The sequence below is a fragment of the Fringilla coelebs genome (assembly GCF_963513975.1).
Source record: "Fringilla coelebs genome assembly, chromosome: 9".
Lineage (NCBI taxonomy): Eukaryota > Metazoa > Chordata > Aves > Passeriformes > Fringillidae > Fringilla > Fringilla coelebs.
In genome coordinates, this window is record NC_140067.1 from 10,983,267 (window position 1) to 11,004,946 (window position 21,680).

The window sequence follows — 21,680 nt, forward strand, 5'->3', positions numbered from 1 at the left end:
GGGTGGGATGATTTCCCAGAATGAGGTTAGGAGCATCAATTTCATTTCCCTTCCCCAGGCGCTACTGGGCCAGCACAAGCTGTTGGACCCTCATCGACACAAGTACCACCTGTAGCATCTTCGATTTAGTGATAGCTCAGGCACCACTGTAGGTGACTTCAGGTACACAGAAAACTCTCACTTCCAGGCTGCAGGGGTGTCCAGGGAGAGGCTTCCAGTCTCCCCAATAAGGGGAGCGTTCCAGCGGGTGCCTGAAGTTGTGGAAAGAACACTTTGAACTTCCAGGTACTGAAGTTCTCAAGGCTGTTGCCAGTGCCCAGCAGACTCTGCAGCAGGGCTGCAAGTGAAGCAGGCAGTCCCCTCCCAGGCTGTCTGATCCAAGGTAACAGGCTGGGAGCTGCCTGCACATGGATACTCAAGGCTGACTGCCCTGCCGCTCCTGCTCTGGAGCAAGTGTAAGATTCCTGAGCAAAGCCCCATAGCCAGGGCTGCTCTGCATCCTCCACAGGCAGCTTTCCACAGCCTACAGCGACTGAGCAGGGATCCGGTTCAATTTATTTCACAGATAGACCAATGGCTCAAATGTACACCTCCATAAAACCTTCCTGTGAACCAGTTCACCCTTCCTGTCCCATTCATGCTCTCCCAAGGAAAGCAAAAGGCCAGAAGCAGTTGTCCTCACTGCCAGTCAGGCAGCCCTGCACTCAGGAGTCTTTCCTCCTAAAGCAGAGCACTGTGCAGTGCTGCCCTGGGCAGAAGATGGTGCCATGCACACTCCTCAGTGCCTTTCCAGCAGGCAGAACTCACCTGTGGTTGCCAAAGCCACGTCCCTGAGAATTGTTCTAATTCAACCAGGCTGCAGCAGCCAAGTTCCTGCCCTTGCTGTTTGGTTCAAGGCCATTCAGTATCAAACCCAGTGAAAACAGCACACGAGGGCCATAGCAGCCAGCCAGCGAGGAGATGCACATCCCCAGGCTCCTCGGTCAGTAGCCACGGGTGCCACTGGCAGCGCTGCCTGCAGTGCCCACGCACAGGTGCCCCCAGAGACCCGCTCTTCCCCACGGTCACCAATGGCACGGCCGTGCCAAGGTCGGAATAGGCGCTGCTCCAGGACGTGGGTGCCGGTGCTAGAGCAGGCCTGTCCACAGGTTGAAGCAGGCAGTGTTGATCACTGACTCCAGGTGATGGTATGTGGACACAAGCTGTGGCAGAGGACTCTCGCTGTTCTGGGGCTGCACTGGGAACGGCTCCCGGAAAACCACAGTGAGGCTCTGCCAAGAGGGAGGAGAGGGTCAGGGGACAGGATGCAGACAAGCACTGTGCAATCCCTAACCCAGGTGTGTGGACACTTTTTTGGCAGTGTTAGGCAAATACTGGGAGAAGTCTTAAAATGCCAAAGGCACTAAAATAGTGCCTCTTCCTGTGACAGAGCATGTTTGAGCCTCCTCCCAATTTTTCTGATGGAAATTCAGTGCAAGGACTTGCCCACTCTGTCCCAGCTCTCATGCATCTGCAGTTACACCAATCCTGGCAGCAGCCACAGGAGAGGAGGGGATCCTACTGCCTCCACAATAACAGGAGCTTCCAGGGAAATTAGAGGGAAATTTCTTCTTCTAAAGGAAAGAGTAGGAGTGCAACAAATGGGGAAGGGGAGGAGATTAAATGTAATAACCGCAATCCTAAAAATAAATGCTGCCTGCTCCACTCTGACTAGTGACTGTACTGAAAAGGCAGGGCAAAGGCAGAGAGGAACAGGGAGCAGGCAGAGGTTGCAGGAGCTGAAGCAGAACAAAAATGTGACTCAGTGTACTCATATCAGAGTCATGGAGGCAAGACACAGGGACAGGATGTTCTGCAGAGTTGAAATGCAGCACATCCAGTAGCCGGGGCCCCTTACAAACTGGTAAAGCCATGAGAAGAGCTTCTAACTACAAAACAGCAAATGTACCACCATCATTCAGGAGGAAGAAGGAAGTTATTTGTGAGCCCAGCTCCAGAAGCACACAAGGCTTCAGAGCAGACTGGGGGAGACAGAACCATGAGGGAAATGAAGCTCAGTGTTACCAAAGTGATGTGCTAACGCTGAAATTCTCTTTGATAAGGTAACATTTCTAGACAAAGGAATCATGGTACATCTTATCTGAGATTCAGGATGGATTTGATGTGGTGTCACATGGGAAATTTAGGGAAGCTGAAAAGATAGGAATTAACTCAAAAATTATAAGATGAGAACATGGCAGTGCTGAAAGGGGGAATGGAGAGAGGTTACAGATAGAGTTCCTTCAGGACAGGCTCTGGGACTCACATTGCCTAGTATTTTAACAAGTTTGGTACAAAGATGAGGAGTAAGCTGATAAAATTTGAGGGACTAATACAAAAGAGGATTGGGATAATGCGAAAAAAAAAAGAAGCCCCAAGAGAGTTTTGAGAGGCCACAAGAATGGGATGAATGCTAAGCACAAAATACAATGTTATGAAAACAAAGGATTTCTCTTACAAAATGAGAGCCACTAGGAGAGGGGATGGAGGTTCTGGGTTTATCATATCAATGACCACAAGGTGACACTATGGCCATCAGGTGGCAGGAGGCACTGAGCAGCCTTTCAGCAAGCACTACCTCTTCTATCTCCCCTACTGCTTTTCAGATGGAGCATGATTTATTTTATACAGCACCAGTTACTCTGCAGAAGCCTTATTGTGGACTGAAGCCTCTTGCAGATCCCCTGCTCTCACATGGAGCTGCATTCCCTGTGACCTGTCCTGTACCCTGCCTGGGAACACAGCTGAAATCAAAGTATTTTTGCCCTCAAGTTCAGTGAGGGCAAAGGCCTGTAGAGGTTTGCTAGGACCCTGACAGTGCAGGTCCCCTTCTTTTCTGCCAAGGTAGGAGCAGCCCACAGCACTGGTGACCCCTCCCAGCCAGACTCAGTGTGATCTGACTTTGGACTGAATACAGAAGGAATGCTTAGTCTGGATAGAGAGACAGCTGAGAAAATGATCCAAAAGCAATCCTGTGAAGGAAAAGAGGATCAAGTGTTCACTCTTTTCTAATACAAGAACAAAGGGACATCACATGGAAAGGACAAACAGTAAGAGTCAAAAATAAGCCAAGGAACTTCTTCACCTAGACTGCAACTGCCTTATGGAGCTGCAAGTCATGGGAAATCATGGATGCCAGAAATTAACTAAAGGAAACAAAGCTGTGGAGGGCTATTAAATAAATGCAAAGGCCACTTCTAGCTCAGGATGGGCCAAAGCTACAGATTTTCAGATGCTGGGACAGTATTTAGGAGAAGCATTACAAGCTTCTTGACCTGGTTGTGTTCTCATGCACACCTGCCCTTGGCCACTGCTGGATCAATCTAGACAGATTCCTGGCCTGAGCTAACACAGCTGTTGCTCTGTTCCCAAGGACTCACCGTTTTTCCTGAATGAGAATCAAGAAACACAAGAACAAAGCAATCTGTGAACTTCTGATTGAGCACAACCTGTCAGGAGAGTCACAGAGCACGTTAGAAAGGAGCCAGTAGAGAACCCAGGGCAGGGACAGAGGGACAGAGGCTGCAGGTGGGAAATGGGCTGTGTCTTACCAGATACTGGGTGCCGGTTTCAGCATTGTGGAAGTGCCGGCAGCTCTGGGGAAAGCGGCTCAACAGCACCTTGATGAGGCTCTGGTACCAGGACACTGTCATGGTGAGGAAGCATTCCTGAAGGCATAGAAAAGGCCTGATCTTCAGCCTGCCTCTAGCCATGGCACCAGCAGCCATAATGCTACAGCAGCCTTCAGACCCCAAATCAGATGCAAACTTCACAGCCCCCTGAGGATGCTGACTGAGGGCTGTTCACTGCTCCATGCAGTCTCCCCCTTCCCCTGCCAGCTAGGAGCTGTGTTCCTGCCTCCACCTTCCCACCAAGCAGGAAGAGATGTGCATTGCAGGCCCCTTCACCTGGCACTCCACTCCATCCCCAGAGCAGAACAGCAGCTGCTGTGCTGTGCCCCCATCCCTGCTGCTCACCAGCTGGGGGTCGACATCTGCGATGGATTTCCCATGCACGGCATCGAGCAGCTCCTCCAGCTCCACCAGCGAGAGCTTGCCCAGCTTCAGCTTGTCAGAAGCCAGAGGCTCCAGAAGGAAGAGGCGCTTCCAGAGGTTGTCCCTGCGGCAGTGGCACTTGGCCAGCTGCACCATGTTGCTGAGCTGCTTCTGGGCTGAGGCCACCTCAGAGGCCAGCAAGGGGAAGAGCGGAGAGGTGTAGAAGAGCCCTGGCCCCAGTTTGACCTGCGTGCCCCCCGCATAGAACTCGCTGCTGTCCTCCACGTCCTGCCACAGCTCCCGCTCTGCCGACGGCTGCTGGCCCAGGCTCGGCTCCGGCTCCGCTGCCTCCCAGGCCGCCCGGCCAACCACCGGCTCCAGCACCTCCCGCTGCAAGCGCGGCAGCTTCTTGAAGCGGCGCATGTCGGCCGTGAGCCGCGGAAAGAGCTCCCGCTGGCTTGTCATGATGACGTAGAAACGCAACCTGGGAGCAAGGAGACACTTGTGAGCTGGGGAAGGGCCGCTCCCCTCTCAGCTGCATTGCAAACGAACCACAGGCCCCTCTGTCCCTGTCAGAAAGGATGCTTCTCTGTCCAGGTTCTCACAGTGATTCTCCCCAGACACCAACAACTCTGCTTGTGCTACTCCAGACAGAATCAGTCCCTCCCAGAGCCCTCCTCCCCAGCCAGGAGGCTTTGCTGTCACTGGCCCCCAGTGCTCACCGGAGCATGCGTCTCTCTGCCTCACTCTGCTCCTCAAATGGTGCAGCACTGTGGCAAACCAGGAGGGACACATCGAAGTCATCATGGTGACGCAGACCTTCAGAATCCTTGTAGGAGCCCGAGCTAGGATAAAAAAGCACATCAGTACAAAGGAAGCCTCACTTTGTTCTCCCAGGGCTCCTGATCACAACAGAACTGTTGGACATGGGGAATTCCACACAGCAGGACTCAGAAGCGCCATATGCAGCTGCACACATACACACCACTATTGGCCATCTCAGAAGGACTGGCCAGAGCTGCTGTCTGACACTGTATAGAACAGTCAGCTTTGCTGGCACCTTAGGGCAGTGACCCCAGGACTGGCAAGTTGCCACAAATCTCCAGCAGCTCCAGGAACTTGCAGCAGATGCACTCACCTGTTCCAAATAGAGACCAGTGCATATTCATTCTGCTCTGTGCCCGGTGTTCCCTTCTTGCTGTCATTGCCCGTGGCCGGTCGGGCCATGCGCAGGGGTTTCATGTGGTAGGTGTTGGCGTGGTCAGCAATGTAGTTGTACAGCTGGTGTGCAGTGATCATGTTGGTGGGCAGGGCCAGCGTGCCTAAAGGAAAAATACATTGCTATCACAGGAGACACTCTATGCCTCTTACCTGGGCAGAGCAGTGTCCTCCCATCTACTCCAGGAGACAGAGCAACCAACCTGCCCCTTCCACAACAGGGCAACAAGGACTTTCCCAGGAGCTCAGACACTCCCATCACCCTCACCCTGTCATCTCCCTGAATACTCCAAAGGTCAGGAAGGTTTATTTGTAAAGGACTTTTGCCAAGTTGTGCTGGTGATCAATCCCAGTCTGATCATATATTGACCTACATACCCTGGAAAACGTGATTACGGCCAAATTTGGGGATGTCAGAGTGATGGGCAATGAAATCCTCCAGGAAGCTGGTGAGATGGTAGCCTTGGCGCAGAGCCATGTGCGAGCCCAGCAGATACTGGTGGACAATGCGCAAGTGGAAGTCGTAGCTGAACGAATGCACGTGCATGAGGTCCCGCACCTTGTCACACTCCTCCGTGAAGAGCATAGACAGCTGTGGAGGGACACAGAGTCAAGGCAGGAGTGTTACCAAGCACCTCACACCCTCCTGCAAGGCCCTGCTGATAAGGCATGGCACAGCCAGTGCAGCTGCCCCAGCCTCAGAGCAGGATGCAGCCTCATAACACTGCCCTGTGCATGTGCAAGCCTTCCAGGAAAGAAAGGCTCAGCAAATCTGTAGACAAGGTCCTGGAAGGCTCTAAGCTTAGGAGAGACACTCCTGGCATATCTAAGATGCAGCCTTGCTACAGAGGTCCCTTGGAAAGGACAGTATGGTCATGCATGCCTCCTGTCTCAGACAGCCTGGGGCCGGCCAGCCTCTACACAGACACCCAGTGCCCTTGGGAACAGGCAGGAGATACCCTGACCCTACAAAGGAGAAGGGAGCGGGCAGCCCCAGAGTGTTGTAGAGCAAGGCACAGAGGTATAAAGGAACCTTTCTGGAGCAGAAAGTAATATCCTCTAGCAAAGGCCAGGAATCATGTTCACAGATCCCTGTTCCCATTCCACTTCCTTCTTGTTCTAAGGGAAGCAGAGAGCCATGCACTGACTTTCCTTCTGGCATCTTTGCCAAAATTGCTCCTATTCCTCCCCAGTCTGCTCTGTCTTGCTCCCCAAGCTAGGACAAGAGTCATCCTCTTGCCAAACCTCCCACCCCCTTTTACTGCAATCCAGCTCTGCTCAAGCAGTGCCATGGAGGGCATGTGGCTCCAGAAGGCTCTGTGAGGCTCTGCTTTTCCATGAGGAGCGAGCAGAGGTCTCCAGAACTTGCTATGCCTGAAATGCCCACTATGTTCCAGAGATCACTTCTCCCCACGAAGCATCCCCTGACCCTGAGGAGCACCAGCTGTGCCTGCAAAGCCCTTACCTGAGAGTTCACGGACTGGCCCATGGGGATGCGTGAGCACTCCAGCGCGTATTGCTTCACACAGAAATAACAGCCCTGGAGGAGAGAGCATGTGAGCAGAGCACAGCACAGCCTTGGGCCCCTCCAGGGAAGGAGCACAGCCCCCATGCTTCTCACCTGGCCTGGGGCCCAGACTCTCTCACCCCACGCTCTGTCTCACCTCTTGTCTGAACCAAGCCAGACCAGCTAACATGTGGTTGAGCACAGAGCACCCTAACTGGTGCTGAGCTCATCATTATCATTCCTCTAGGCAACTCTTACTGCTCTGAGCCTGCAGAATCATTTCCAGCTGATCCCAATCTTGCAAGACCATGGAAGAAGCAGGATGGGACAAATGAAGAATCACATGCCCCTGCTGCACTCCTCATCACTCCCTTTGTCACCTCTGAACACTGTCCCTGAAGATACCCCAGAGATCATACTTTGTTTCTTGTTCTTTCTTACCTGGAAGGCCAACTCCATGAGCACAATCCCACCTGGAAGAGCTCTCTGTAGATGGTAGGTGGCAACAGCAGGGCTTGTGCTCTGGGAAGAGAAGGACAAAAGTAAAGAGGTTCTCTGGCTCACAGGGGTGTGAAGCTGCCACAATGCTCTGTGGCAGAGGTGGAAAAAGAGAGGCCTCATCAACTGAGCAATCTCACTGGAGAGAAGAGAGAGGATAGCAGAGCTGACAGTGAAAAGAATCCTAACAAACCTAATAAACAGCCTTTGAGAGAACACACCAGGCACATCAATCCCTTCACCTCCTGCTTGCTCAGGACAAGGTATCTCTAGAGTGTGGGACACTGTGAGCCAAGGAACAATAGTGTCCATGGAACCTCACTCCCTGCTGTGGTGTTCCCAGTGCCTGCCTGATACAGCAGCTATCAGAGACATCCCGTCTCAATTCAGAGTTTAGCTGCCAGCAAATTCATTTGCTCCCTCTTAACTTGCTCAGCAGATTGCTCTCTTCTCGTTTATCTGCAAGGTGCTGTCTTACCCACAGTCCTGCACCAACATCAGCCAAAGGCAGGTGCCAATAAAATGTCAGAAAAGGGTGAGTAAATGCTACCTGCCCCCATCATCCCAGGGTGATTCCACAAGTCATGGGTAGTTTCTACTTAGCCAGAGACTCCAATGGATTCCTCTCCCAGGTACTTACTTATTCAGTCTTGTAAGCTCATGTTCACAAAACTCATGTGTTCACAAAACCTTTTGTGTTCACAAAACCTGCTGCTCAAAGAAAAGCTTTCCTTAGTTTCAAAACTGACTCCAAATACTTTCATTTGATGGTCTCTAAGCGTTGTATTGAATAAGACAGGAAAGGGTTAGCTGCAATATTGTAGAAATCTGACTTGTTCCTCCCTAGCTGCCACTTCTTTATACAAGAGGAACCTCAGCCTGCTCTCACAGTAGAGCCATTCCAGGCTTACCTTCTCTAACCTCTTGAACTTCTGCATTCATCTCACTCCAACTAAAGATCCTTCTGCCCTAGAGTTGCCCTTAAGCATAGATGCTGTAGGTTCTCCTACAGGTAATACTTCAGAATCTCACCAAAAGCAGCTATCCTTGCCCTGGGTCATCCTGTTCCTCTTTTGAGCCCCTCCAAGATGTTACCAGTCTTTTGATTATTTGCCCTGGTTCCACCCAATGCCAGGAAAGGGCTCTGAGGCCTGTAGGAGGACATGCAGGAGGACAAAGAGATCTCATCATCACATTCAAACTCTCAAAGATGGTGCTGGTCTAGACATGCTTTCTCTGCCCTCCCACCTCCTTTCTGCCTGAAACAGTTTCAAAAGCCAACCAGAACTCGCCCACTCCACAGCCTGGCCTCCATCCCAGTCCCACTCTTGTAACAGAAATGCACTCACCTTTGGACTTCCCTCTGGTTTCGGCTTTGTGTAGGAAAAGGACCCTCTACCCTCCACTCCCATTGCTGCCAGAGCCCGTATCCGGCTTGTGCTACTGGAAATGAGAGCAGGGACAGCCTTGAGCAGGGAGCCAAGCCCTACTGTGTCAAACCAGGGCACAGCTCAGTGTGTTGTTTCTCCCCAACACCAGGGCTCCCAGCACGTCACTGACCTGCGAGTGGTGGGTGACGGTGGCCGCACCTGGACCAGAATGAAGCCCATGCTCTGCAGGTACTGGATGTACTGCTGCAGGAAGGCATTGCACATCTCCTGCAGCCAGGGCTCCTCCTTTGCCTTGCAGGGCAGCGCATCTGCCGAGTCACAGCTGTGGCTGCGGTCCCTCCCTGAAGCTGTAGAGTCATTGGAGCGGTGGCGCTTCTGCAAGAGAAAGGAGTTCTCCTAAGGAGAGCTGCTCTGACTGGCCCCAGCAGAGGACACCAGGTACACTAGCTGAGCAAAAGGTAGATGTCTCTATCTCTCTGCCAGAGAGCATTAACATCTGGTTGTCCAAGCACTGTCCCAGTGCATGCACCAAAATGCAAGATCCAAGATCTACCCAGCCATGCCCTGACCTAACAATGCTGCAATAACCTGCAGGAACCTGCTGCATCCCCCAACACATCTGCCTCCCCCAGAACAGCTTCCACAAAGTGTTAGTGGCTCACAACTGGCTCATGCAAAGCTCAGAGCTTCAGCTCCTATTACCATGGTAAGAGTCCAATCCCCTTATGAATCCTGCTGACTTCTCAGGATTTCCTAGCAGTTCAGTAGCACTGAAAAGGAACAGTGTTTCCTTCTAAACACTCAGTTCTCCTTTTGATGTCTTTAATACTCCTTTTCTATGTGCTGAGAGAGACTAAGGTTTCTTTTTTTGATCTCTCTACTTTAAGCCTGCAGTTCTGTTACATGTTTCTATCTGGCTTTCTGCCTATCTGCTTCACCAACCACAAGAGATGTCTCTTTACCTGGCATCTCTCCAGCTACTCTCTGACCTTCTCCAAGTCTCTCCAGTTCAGTGCCTTTGCCACAAGATGTTTGGTCTCACACTAACTGGCCAGATGAAGACATTAATACACAAGTATTTTATAAATTTATTAGAATATTACCCATTATACTAACACCTCTTTCTGATGTACTCTAACCAGTGTCTGCTGCACCCAACTGTCCACAAATCGCAGAAACCACTGAGATGTGTGTTCTGTACAGGCTCTGCAGTGAGTGTACAATACAAGAGGGTTCAAATTTCTCTCCACATTGTGCCATTTTACTGCAAACCAAGTCCCAGCTCCCACAAAAGCTCTCATTTCACAGGCTACTCAGGTGCCTTTTGAGTTCCTTGCATTCTTTTTCTGTTCTGACCAATCTGAACAGCCCTCCAGCACTGCAAAGCCTGGCAACTCATACATCCCAATAAAAGACCTGGAGATACAGAAACCAATAGAGCACCTTGAAACCCCTGCTGCAAGGCTCTTCAAATCCAATAACCAATTTCCATTTTGCTCTGTTCCAAAAACAAAGTGAAGTTTTCATTCTAGGATGATACTTTCTCTTTCACCTGTGAGTGTTCAATTTCTGTAGCAACTTCTGCTTAAAGACTGTCAAAATCCTTTTGACATTCTGATAAATTACAACAGCCTGTTCCTTCCTTCTGACACACATACAGACTGTGAACAGCCAGTACAGGATCTGCACTGGTTAGTCTGTCGGGCTGCAACCTGCTCAGGATTCAGCTGGTTTGCCTTCAGTTGTTTCAGCTATTTATTAGGTCCAGAAAAGGCTTACCAGGTCTGGCTGCTGAATGCATAAGGGAAGTTTTACTTCCTTAACAGATCAATAGCAGACAGTGCCCTTGATGGCTTCTCCAGACTCAGCCCTGAATTCCCTGGGTAAAAAAGGAAATCAGTCTTCTCCAGGGATAGTGCAGCTGCAGGAGAAAAGCTTTGAGGACCCAAGGATTTTCTCAATCTCCAACTTACAGCATTCAAATCCATCCTGTATTTCAGGAGTGAGGCCAGAAGAGCTCTGTCTTGGGAAAAGACAGCTCCTTTGTGCCTGTGCACAAAGCCCAACCCCACTGGTACTTGCTGATACTCACCTTCCCCTCGACCTTGCCCAGCTGGTCAGTCTGGATTTGCTGCCGGAAGGCCGGGTCAAAGAGCAAGGGGGTGGCACAGTAGTGAACCAGGCGTGAGGACTGCTTCAGAGTCTCCAGGTCTGCCAGCTGCACAACATGAGAGAAGCATAGTTCCAGCACACACCCCTCATTGAGGCTGGGAACAAGCTGTCCATGACACTGCAATGCTGCTCAGATGGAGATAAATGGGGGAGACCCCTGCTTTGCAGCCTTTCCAGTGCTGGACAGTGAGGCACCATGCCCAAATGGGGTTCAGAGCCCTGCAACCCCAAAAGGTAAAGCAGACACCACTACTCCACTGCCTAGCACCATCCTCATCACACACCCTGCTCGGAGCTGCAGTGCTCCCCTTTGCTGGTGCTCCCAGTGTTGTGTAAGAAGGCCCCCACCACCTCTCCAGGCTGCACTCACACTGATAGGCATGTTGGACTGAGCTGATCTCTGCTGCCAGGTGACAAAGAGGTTTTCAATCTTCATCTGTTTCTCCAGTTCTGAAGGAAAGAGAGCAGTCACAAGAGCATCAAGCCACAGCCCCAAGTATTGCTACTCTCCTTCACTCCCACCCTGAACAGGCCATAACCCATTCCCACAGAGAACTGTCCCCTGACAAAACTCTTGTTCTGCTCTGATCTCCTTTTCCAGAAGTGAAATTATTAGGCAGGCTCCCATGCTATCAGCCCCCTTGCTTTACCTTTCCTCTCCATGCTCTTGATTTCCAGGAACTGGGCCCCATGCCGAGCCACAGGGTCAAAAGGTCCCACGTCAGGCCCATGGGGTAAGCGCCTGATGGTGGTGACATCCCGCAGAGCTTCGTCAAAGGGCACCACGTCGGGGTGGAAGTGCAGGGACGGGAGGCTGCGGGCAGAGCTGCTCAGCCGGCCTTGCTCCTTGCTGGGTGGGGGGCACGGGCTCCGGATCAGCGCATCCACCTCCAAAGTGGAGTTCAGGAAAGGATTTGGCTCCTAAGCAGACAGACACAGCCATGAAAGCCTCCTTACTGCCAGCCCTGGAGCAAGAACCCCCAGAGAAAATCCAGTTTTGGCCATCTGTTGAGATCTGTGTTAGCCTTTTCCACTACCAGTTCCAAAAAGAGCGCACCTGGGCCCACCATGGCTTTAATGTGAAGTGGGGAGCCCATTCCTCAGCCTCCACCCTAAGTAATTCGGTCACCAATAAGTGCTGCCAGCAAAAGGACCTGGATTCTCTTTTCACCTGTCTCCAAGAGCAGGGCAACAGTCTGGCTGGAAATGATCAAGTTCAACATGTGAATGTTTGGGGATGCCCTGACAATCAGCACACAGAAGGTGCTTGCAAGCTTTCTCAGACCCCCAGACTGCCAAGGCCCTTCCTGAAGAAGAAAAGACTGCCCTGCCAGGAGTGGTGCCCTACCTGCTTGCTGTCCTCATGCCATGGTGTGTCCATGAAGCAGTGGTGGTGGAAGAGTCCCAGCTTTTGGCTGATCAGGCAGTGCACGATGTGGGAGCGGGCATTCTGCCACTGCAGCAGGCGTGTCAGGGAGCAGTTCAGGTTGGCTCCCAGGTCTGGGGACCAGTTGTAAGTGTAGAGCGTCAGCTGGAGAGAGAGGAAGGGGAGGAAGACTTAAGGACATGCTCAGAGAGAGCCTGCATGGTGGCACAGGCTGCCCCAGGTGCTCTGGTGGTACTTGCTGCAGCTGCAGCCAGTTTCAGATGACAGGCTGGAACAGGGATAATGGCAACAGCTCATTTACAGTTCCCTGTTAACAGCCACAGCCATTACTACCTTTTTGTCAATGATCTCCATGAAGAGGAACCTTTGCCGGGGCACCAGGTCTCGACCAACAAGGCTGGGATCAGAGCTTCTCTCTGCTGAGCTGAATTCCATGGCCTCAAAGCGCTGCAGCCCTTTGTGAACTGGAAGAAGCCACAGTTATGGCCCTTGGTACTGCTTCATCCCGCTTTTATGTCCCACCATGCCATTAAGATGCCACGATAGGATGTTTTGCCACAGTACTGCTCAGCTAATCTTGAAATAAGCTGTCACAAGCACATTCAAGAGTACGGTCTCAGAAGGCAAAACCAGGCAACCCACTGCCCACCTCTGGGCACAAGCAGTCTGTGCCAGTGAGGAGGGGACCCCTGTTCATTGATGTCCCCCCAAAAAGACCTCAGCACAGTCCCAGGGACCATGGCCAGGCACTCACCCTGTTCTGTGCTGCAACGCCACTGCTGGAAGTTGCGTCCCAGCAGGATGAAGTGTCTGATGACTCCAGGGCAAGGGCTGGTATTCTGACCAGACTTATAGGGCAGGAAGGCAGTGCCCCGATGGCAGCTGCAAAGAAAAGCCCCAGAGGTGGCTGCCAAGTAGAGCTGTGGCAGTACAAGTACGGCTGATCAACACCTGCTGGTGCTAAACAGCCACCTGTGAATTGCACAACTCACCAGATCTGCTCAAACACTTTGACAGAGGTGTCACTTGCCAGGGCAGTGACCAGGTTCACCACTTCCACTAGGATGGAGGACAGAAGGAAACGAGAAACCATCTCCAAGGAGCACTGCTGCACCGACGGGCATCCTGCATGGAAGATGTACTGTAGACAAGGTGCCAAGCTGCCCCAGAGCCACATCCTGCCCACATGAGCAGTGGAGAGGGCTAAGAGCCTGAGGCAGGCAGAGCTGGAGAACAAGAACCTTACATGGATGAGAAGATGAAGCCTGAACTAACCCCTGGTTTCAGGTTCTGGCCCAAAGTGGGACCTGGACCAAACACCCTGTATGCTCTGGAACTTTATTCCCCCATTGATTCCTTGTTCCCTGGCTTACTCCTCATCAGAGGAAGAGGACAGCTCTACTTTGCCAGCAGGAATGTGAGAGGAGGTAAAAATACCAAAGTGAAAGGTAACCAGAAAGTAGCAACATGGCAGCCATACAACCCCAAATCCCTGCAACCCTCTCCCTCCCTGCCTGCAAGGCAACTTCACAGTTCCAGAGCATGTTGCAGAGGCTCAGATCCTCCATCCCTGCTACACCTGGGAGCTAAAGCACTACCACAGCTGGATGTTGGAGTCCAGGTCTCTCCAAAGCAGCTGCAGGCAAGTTCAGCAAGCCCCAGACCTGGAGCATGGCAGACATGACCCAGGCCTTAGAAGGCTTGCTCTGATGCACAGGCACATGCCAGACCTCCTGCAACAGCTTTCTAATGCTGATTCTGGCCCTGAGACCAATGTGACTCTGGGGAGGTTTGGGGAGAGACAGGATGTGTAACTAGGACAGCAAGGAATGAAGATGGATGGTGCTGTAACAGGACTTGTCCTGAGAGCTCTGGGTAGAAAGGCCCACTCCCAGCCCGTCTGGAGGAGCTGAAACACATACCCAGGTGGTTCATGAATGCCATCCACTGCTGGCAGGTTTGACTGAAGAGTGGGTGCATGGTACCTACATCTCCTTCTTCCAACTGGCAGGCTCGGCGCCTGAGGAGAGGGAAGGGAAGCACGGTTACACTACATCAGCCATCTGTAGTGAAGGTAGAAGAGTGCAACAGTCCTTTCACAGCTCCAGAGCAGAGCCCTGGGAGCCTCCTTTTTGGGATGATACAATCCTTGAGTTGGGTCACTCTTGGTCAGTAGCCATATGAGTGTCAGGTGTTGCACAGGGCCCCACAGTGTAGAGAAGGGATCTCTAGCAGGGAGAAACAGCTGTGCTCCCAGCAACACTCCAGTAATAAGGTGTAAGGCTTTCTGTGTGGAAGGCAGCTTTCCTAAACTGCCTGTGTAAGGGAGAAACAAGAAAAGGGAATGTGGTCCAGAGGCCAGGATGCAGAGCAATGTACAACAGATTGGGGGAACAACATCCTGGCTGTCCAGCCTGCAGACTGTGCTTGCCTCTGTGCCTGTTCCAGCTCAGCTGTGGCTGTGGCCCGATCCTGGCTCAGGTGCTGCTTGACATTCTCTGTCTTGTGCCGCCGTCTCGTGCGAGCCTCTTCTGGCCTCTCCAGCACAATGTCATCAGTAGTCTTGGGGCTGCCCAGCTCCGAGGACTCTGTCTTGCTCTAGGAGAGGAAGGGATAAGTTAATGTTGTGCACATACACAGCCCAGTCAGTGCCCTGATCTCAAAGTCCCTGCTGCAAGCCTGGCTTCCCACTCCCAGCCAGACCCTACTGTCCATTCCTCATGGCCTGACACAGCATGAAGACCTTACAGGCCCCGTTCCTTCAGCCACACTACCAGCATGTCCCAGAAGCTGCGGCGTCCCAGCTTGTTTGTGGGTGTCACTGGCTCTCCAGAGCTTGGTGAAGGTGCAGAGGTGAAGTGCAGGGGTGGAGGACAGCTTCTGCCAGGCCCCCCACTGGTCAGGGCCAGGCCCTTGGTCTCTGACATGGTCCTCCTTAGGCCTCCTGGGGAGACAAAGCAAATCAGACTCTGCAGAGCCTCCCACTGCAAAGCTGCTGGGTACCCCACTGTGTCTGGCCAGAGCCTGGCTGGAGAGAAGGGAAAGAGCCATCAGTAACATCCAGCAAAGTGGATTCAGTCTCGGGGAACAGTCAGACCCTTAAATATCTCTCCAACACCCATGTTTATCATGCTTCTTCCCCAACACACCACATGGGAGAGCAGCTTCCTCCCTCCTTGCCCATCCAACCAGATTCCCCCAGCACAGCCAAGCTCCTGCAGAGCAGGCAGGAGGAGCAAGGCTGGGTGGAGGCTCAAGGTGGCCATCCTGTCCAGGCTCTCACCTGCAGAGCTCAGGTCCTCCAGGTCTGCAGCACTGAGGGGGCAGGCGGCTTCCACGCACAGCGGGGCTGGCAGCACGAGGAACTCCATGACGGCGTCGCAGAGCGCGTGACGCAGGGCCCCGCGCAGCTTCTCCGACAGCTGCAGCAGGCTGATGTTGCCCTTCTCCCAGATATCCAGGCGCACCCGCACGCAGGGCCCTGTGGGGAAAGGGGAGCTGTGCATGGCTCTGCAGCCCTGCCTTCCCCAGCCCCCCGAGGCGCCCCAGGGCACGCGGAGGCTGCGGGCCATCGGCAGCCGCTGGCCAGCTCCCCACCTGAAGGCGGGGGCTCAGCCCCGGGCTGGTGCCTGCTGACGGCTGTGAGGCTTTCAAAGTCGCTGTCCTGCAGCAGGCCCACGATGGGAGAGGGGGAAGGCAGCTTCAGAGGGTCAGGCCTCTCCCCGTGGGGCAGCAAGGTGGGGCTGCCGTGCTCATCCACGAATGTCAGGGCAATGCAGGCGATTCCTGCGGGGCACAATCCAAGACAGCCTCCATCACCACCCCACCAAGTACAGTCCCACAGTGCCTGCCTCCACCTTGCCAGCTGGGACCATCATGTCATCACTTGAGTTGCACGGTGTCACAGGCAGGGCCCACAGGAGGGGAGGCAGCCAGGGGAGCAGAGGCTAGCCGTGCCTGTGGAGAGCCAGGGCAAGAAGCATGTTTAGCACAGGGTGTCCCCATCATTCCAAGAATCTCTCTCCTGTAGAGTCACAGCAGATTTCACTTTGCCCTGCAGAAGCTTCCTGGGTTGTCCAGCACCACATGCAAGAGGAAAGTATCTCCATTTGCACCAGGAGAGCCTTTATGCAGATTGATCCAGGATGGAGCTCACCATTCCTGTCCTCTTAAGGGACAGAGTACAGGGCCCAGATACTCTTCAGAACCCCCCTCCAAGCTGTGAAGGATGTATAGTCCCTGCAGATAGGACACCTTGTTGCAGATTACACTCACAGCCCCCTCCTCACTGTATACCTGAACAAGATCAAGTGCCTTCCCCAAGCACTCCAACCAGGCAGGACTGGGGAAAAGGCAGGCTCACACCCAGGACTAGCCTGGAGTCACTGCAGGTAAAAATTCAGACCCTGCCTGTTGGCTCAGCAGCACAACCACCCAGTCTCCATCAGTCCTGTGAAGCATAAGCTCTGCAGCAACCTTTTCTCCAAGGCATAGCAGACACAAGGGAGAGTGCACTGGGATGGAGAGAGATGCTCACAAAGGAGAGAGGCTCAAATCAGAGGGCAGCTCATGTGCATCCACACTGAGGAAAGGAAACTACACCTATGAGCAACCCCCACAGAGCCTCTTGCTGCATCAGAGCAGCTCTCCCCGACATGGGTGTCAATACAGAGCAGGAAATCTGCCCCACATGACAGTGAGTATGAGCTCTACCAACCAGACTTTCTTTCTTTAAGCAGTTAAGGGCACAAACTCCTCAACAGTCTGGCTTAGCAGTCGGCCCCAAGCCCACCACCATGGCCGAATGATCATGTGGTAATTATAGACCATTCCCCTTTTCTTCTCCTGGATAAATTCCCACACTCAGCCTCTTCAGCCTCTGGCACATTTCCCTAACAGATCCATTCCTGTACCTGTGCTCTGCTTCAGTGTGTCTGAGCTGAGGACATGAAAACACCTGACCACAATCCAAGCAGGCCAGGTCAGCAGTCTACCCCTGCCCAATGAGCAGAAAGGCTCTCCTCCATGTCACAGGGAACAAGGAAGGACCAAGGCTTCCAGGAGCATGGAGAAGCTGAAATCAAACCACTAAATCACAGGTGAAAAAAAAAAAAAAAAAAAACCCAAACACAAAACAGCTAAGAAGCTCAAAATCTGAGTTCTGGAGGTATAGAATGAGGTACACCAGCAAGAGGTGCCAGGGATCTTACTGCCTCATGGCCTGGAGGTGGGGTGCTTGAGAACTGTTATCTCCCATCTGTGGGGGACTCTGAGCCCACTCTGATCCAGGCTCACTGGATTACAAAGCACACATCTAATAGTGCCTGGCCACTCCAGCCCTTTGCTAAGCAAGGGACCATGCCACACCAGGACACAGCCACTGGGAGAGTGATGATGCTACACCCTGGAGCACCAATGACATTTGCAACATCAGGACCCCCATCTTCCTCAGGGAAGAGATGCCTGTTTGGACCTGTGGGAAAAAAGATGCAGGACTTTGGAGTTCACTGCTTGCAAGCTAACAGGGCAGCACATGGACCCTCAGCAGCTGGGAATCACTGAGCTGCCACCTCAGGGCAACAGGTTCTGTTTGCTCCTTTATCCAGCCAGCAAGAAACAGGGCTCAGCTAAACAGACAAACACACACAAACACACAGAGGAGTCAGAGCTGAAGCCACAACACAAGGAAAACAAGAACTGCTGGGACCAGAGAGCTGCATGGGAAAAGGAGATGGAGTAACACTTGGAGCCAGGGGTGCTACCTTGGAAGTGAGAGAGTGGAAAGAGGTGCTGCACAAGGTCCGACATGGTACCTACATAACAGAAGAACATTCAAACAGTGCACAAGGGGCACAAGACACACAATGGCCTGGTGACAGACCACACGGCCTGGACACAACATGATATGACAACCTGCTGCAGGGTGGGCCCTATCCAATCCCCTCTCCAGCAGTCCAGAGAAAACAGCAAGGACATTGCCCACACAGCCCATGCTCAGTTACACACACCCAGATCTCCCTCTGCAGCAAGGCTTCTGCCACTGCTCCCACCTCCTGCCCCACAGAGCCTCGGTGCCCCACACTGAGGTCTAGAGCTGCTTCCTGCAACAACAGGTCAAGCTTAGCAAGCTGCTTTGTTGGAGGCCTTAGTTTGCTCTGCCACACACGCAGAGGTGTGCAGTCCCTCAGGCACACATATTACCCACCTTGCAGCCATGGAAGAACACATTCCCCCAGCACTGACCCTCCTCAATCACTCATAGCTCTCCAGCATGGAAACACCTCTCAACACACAGCCCCATACCCTGTTTCAGAAGTGAGCACAATACCTTTTCCACCAGTGCCTTGGCCACCTGGCTTGTTGTACAAATAGAGATCCTGGTCAGGAATGCTCCCGTTGTGGTTGAAGTAGTGCTAAGGAGAACAAGGAAGAATACTGACAAAGATTAGAGAACTTGCCTTAACTGGAAAGAGGCTTGTGTATGTGCAGAGCTCATTCCCAAACTTGTAGAATCAAATCCAGATCTACACTAAACACTTGCCAACACAGCCTTCACAACTGCTGGGGTGAAGGAACCCCTTACAGTACATAGAGAGTTATGTGGCACTATCTGTCTTTACTACCCTCTGTCTTTACTATGGCCCTGCTAAGGAGTGGGTAGCTGCTCCCAAATTTTTATTAATCCTGATGTTTCAGTACTTAGATCTGAGGGAGCCATGCAAGGAGCCAAGTTCAGCTTTGAAAGGGGGTCTTGGGAGATGACTGTGGGCATGAGCTTTGTAGCTGCTGCTTTTTGCACAGCGACTGCCTGTCATGAAAGCATGGTCTGTCTGGGCTAATCAGGATGTTCTCAGTCCTGTAGAACTCCCCCAGGCCTCAGGAGTTAGTGTCAGTTTCTCCCTAACCCTCCATGGCAGAGCTGGCAACATGGTGTCTGAGCTGCCCCAACAAATGCCCCCAGCAGCAGCCAGAAGCTGGGGAGGTTTCTGTGCCAGCCCCAGCCCTGCTCACCTTGAAGTGGTGCTCCACGTTGCTGTCGGTGTACTTGGGGGTGTGCAGGAAGATGAGCAGGTTCTGGCGCAGGTAATGGGCCACGGCGTGCAGCCAGGGCACGGCTGAGGGCGGCAGCGAGAACTGCAGGACCTCGGTGGGCGGCGTCCCGGGGGGCTGGATAAACTGCACACAGGAGGCTTTAAACCCCAGCTGGGACTAGCAGCCTGCCCTGGGGCTCTAATACTGATAAAAATGGTGTCAGCTGGCTCTGCAAAGGGAGAAGTGTGGTGGGCAGAGCCCTAGACAGTGCCCTGAGACAGATCATAGAATATCCTGAATTAGATGGGACCACAAGGATCATCAAAGACCAACTCCTGGCCCTGCCCAGGACAGCCCCAAGATGCAGGCAGACATTCATTCTAAGGTGTGGGAAGGAGGGCACAGGGAAGTCCTGCCGTGCTACAAACCCAGCAGAGGGAATCTCCCAGCTACCCTGGCACCCACACAGTATACACCTCAGTGAATCCTAGCCTGACCAAGCACTGGAGCAGGAACAGGATGTAGCAAACTGCCCCGGGCTTCCCTGGGGCAGGAGCAGCTGAGACAGGTGAAAATGTAGGACAGTGCCCTGGGACGAAGAGAGCAGATTAGCCAGTGAGATACCTCCACATCTGCTGGGGTCAGCTTGCAGTTCCGCACCAGCATGACAGTGATGATATCCAGGGTGGCCTCATCCAGGCGTCTGCGCAGCACCTTCACCAGCTCGTCTGTGATCTCAGGCCCTGACAAGTGAGCAGAGGTAAAAGCAGCTGTTTCACCCCATCCAGTAAGAATGACTACAGCCACCTCTCCCTCCCTCACAATCACTTCCCACGAAGTGGGGTGGGGAACACGACTTTCCCCACCATCAGCTTCTTCAGACATATTTTTCTATGGGTTTATGATCACAGAAGACTGCTGGTGCAGTAGGCAAAGACAAATGCACTCCTGCACACGGTAGGCAGGAGGTCTCATTGTGGGCTATGGATCCTTTCCTTATATTTTCATCCACACAGAACAGAGAGCAGCTCTGGGCTAAGGAAAAGCTATTTCCTCAGGAGTGAGATTCCTCTCTTCAAGCAAAGAGGGCAGGGAGCAGAGCTTTGTTCCTCTGCTTTACATCAGCACAGTTCTGTTGCCAGGTGCTCTAAGACATACCTGCTGGGGCAACACCATGGACCATCAGCTGGATATGTCTGTCTATCTGTCCCACAGGGCGGGCAGAGTCCACACTACGGCATGAGACAGTGTCCAGAGAGGAACGAGAACCCTGGAGAAACACAAACAGCCATGTGGAAGTAGTTTCATATGAATTCTAGATCCATCATTGTCCCAGGCTGTCAGCAGGGTCAGGCAGATGCCACCCACTGCCCCCCACTCTACACATCTACAGTGCAAGTTTTACCCCACATAAAATCCAGGTTGCTGGAACTACTGAGTTGCCTCCATTCCTGCGACCATGAGCTCCCATGTCCACTCGCAGAGAGCCGCAGACTCACCATTAGATCCTCAGTGTAAATGGGCTCCTGGCTGCGTGTCAGTGCCAGCGAGCGAGATGATGCACTAAGGCTGCTCTCTGCTTCCCACACCTTCCCACTGTGGGTGGTTTCAGTCAGCCTGAATACAGAAAGACATGTCAGCCTCCACTCCTAAGGATGACAGCATCGTACATCCACAGAAGATCCACATCTTCCTTGCTCTCCCCTGTACACTTTGTGGGGACTAGTCCTTAGAATATGGAGTTTGTGGAGAAACTGCTCTCTGGCTCCCTCAGAAAAACCATCATTTTTCCTCCTATGTAAAGGCTTAGCATAGGGAGAGCAAGATGGGCCTTGCTCGATGTGACTGACTCATCAGAAATCAGATATTTGCTGCTTGGGTCACAACATGGTCCCTGAGGCTGGGCAGACACTTTCTGTCCCAAGGAGCTCTCAGTCTGTGTAACACACATAGCAAGGCCAACAAGTCACGCTGGCTTCTTACCGGAGGTAGAAAACAGATTTAGTGGCACGTTCCTGGTAGACAAACATATTCTTCCTGTTCACCACAGAGAAGGCGTTGAGCACCGAGCGAAGTGCCTGGATAGCTGTGGGCAATGTGGGACATTAGCTATCCCACATACCCTTCTCTGGAGTGCCAATCCAGCCAGCAGCTGGACTCCTGACACGCCACACAGGAGGAACCTGGGCCGTACGTACCTCGTGAGACCCCCATATTGGGGCCCATCTTGAGGCGTGAATGCACGTGGATGAGTGTGCTCCACACCACCCCACAAGCAAAGTGCCCTGGCATGAACTGCATGGTGGCAGCCAGGTAGTCCCGGGGCTGGTAGCTCTCCTCTACAGAGTAATCTGTAAAGAACATAGGACATAGCTGGGACCACAGCATGGAAGTTAACATCTTCTTAGGCATCTCTGTAGCACTACAGCTGAGGCATGGCT

At 52.7% G+C, this 21,680-nt stretch overlaps 1 protein-coding gene across 2 annotated transcripts in view; it reads right to left on the reverse strand.

Annotated features, from left to right (window-relative positions):
- Nucleotides 1–583: 583 nt before the first annotated feature.
- SZT2 (SZT2 subunit of KICSTOR complex) overlaps nucleotides 584–21,680 on the reverse strand; it is a 53,147-nt gene continuing 32,050 nt past the window's right edge. For both annotated transcript variants that reach the window (XM_084211728.1, XM_084211727.1), the window contains exons 42-71: nucleotides 21,438–21,590; nucleotides 21,223–21,325; nucleotides 20,739–20,856; nucleotides 20,398–20,509; nucleotides 19,864–19,982; nucleotides 19,219–19,383; nucleotides 18,536–18,620; nucleotides 15,805–15,993; nucleotides 15,491–15,688; nucleotides 14,982–15,151; nucleotides 14,639–14,805; nucleotides 14,130–14,227; nucleotides 13,200–13,332; nucleotides 12,962–13,089; nucleotides 12,541–12,671; nucleotides 12,169–12,351; nucleotides 11,471–11,741; nucleotides 11,191–11,270; nucleotides 10,741–10,866; nucleotides 8,818–9,023; nucleotides 8,607–8,700; nucleotides 7,201–7,281; nucleotides 6,718–6,792; nucleotides 5,631–5,844; nucleotides 5,173–5,356; nucleotides 4,757–4,879; nucleotides 4,017–4,518; nucleotides 3,591–3,707; nucleotides 3,420–3,488; nucleotides 584–1,271 (exon numbers count right to left, since the gene is read on the reverse strand). In XM_084211728.1, the coding sequence (XP_084067854.1) occupies nucleotides 1,128–1,271; nucleotides 3,420–3,488; nucleotides 3,591–3,707; nucleotides 4,017–4,518; nucleotides 4,757–4,879; nucleotides 5,173–5,356; nucleotides 5,631–5,844; nucleotides 6,718–6,792; nucleotides 7,201–7,281; nucleotides 8,607–8,700; nucleotides 8,818–9,023; nucleotides 10,741–10,866; nucleotides 11,191–11,270; nucleotides 11,471–11,741; nucleotides 12,169–12,351; nucleotides 12,541–12,671; nucleotides 12,962–13,089; nucleotides 13,200–13,332; nucleotides 14,130–14,227; nucleotides 14,639–14,805; nucleotides 14,982–15,151; nucleotides 15,491–15,688; nucleotides 15,805–15,993; nucleotides 18,536–18,620; nucleotides 19,219–19,383; nucleotides 19,864–19,982; nucleotides 20,398–20,509; nucleotides 20,739–20,856; nucleotides 21,223–21,325; nucleotides 21,438–21,590 (4,538 nt within the window). In that variant the 3' untranslated portion in view covers nucleotides 584–1,127. The remainder of the gene's footprint in view (nucleotides 1,272–3,419; nucleotides 3,489–3,590; nucleotides 3,708–4,016; nucleotides 4,519–4,756; nucleotides 4,880–5,172; nucleotides 5,357–5,630; nucleotides 5,845–6,717; nucleotides 6,793–7,200; nucleotides 7,282–8,606; nucleotides 8,701–8,817; nucleotides 9,024–10,740; nucleotides 10,867–11,190; nucleotides 11,271–11,470; nucleotides 11,742–12,168; nucleotides 12,352–12,540; nucleotides 12,672–12,961; nucleotides 13,090–13,199; nucleotides 13,333–14,129; nucleotides 14,228–14,638; nucleotides 14,806–14,981; nucleotides 15,152–15,490; nucleotides 15,689–15,804; nucleotides 15,994–18,535; nucleotides 18,621–19,218; nucleotides 19,384–19,863; nucleotides 19,983–20,397; nucleotides 20,510–20,738; nucleotides 20,857–21,222; nucleotides 21,326–21,437; nucleotides 21,591–21,680) is intronic.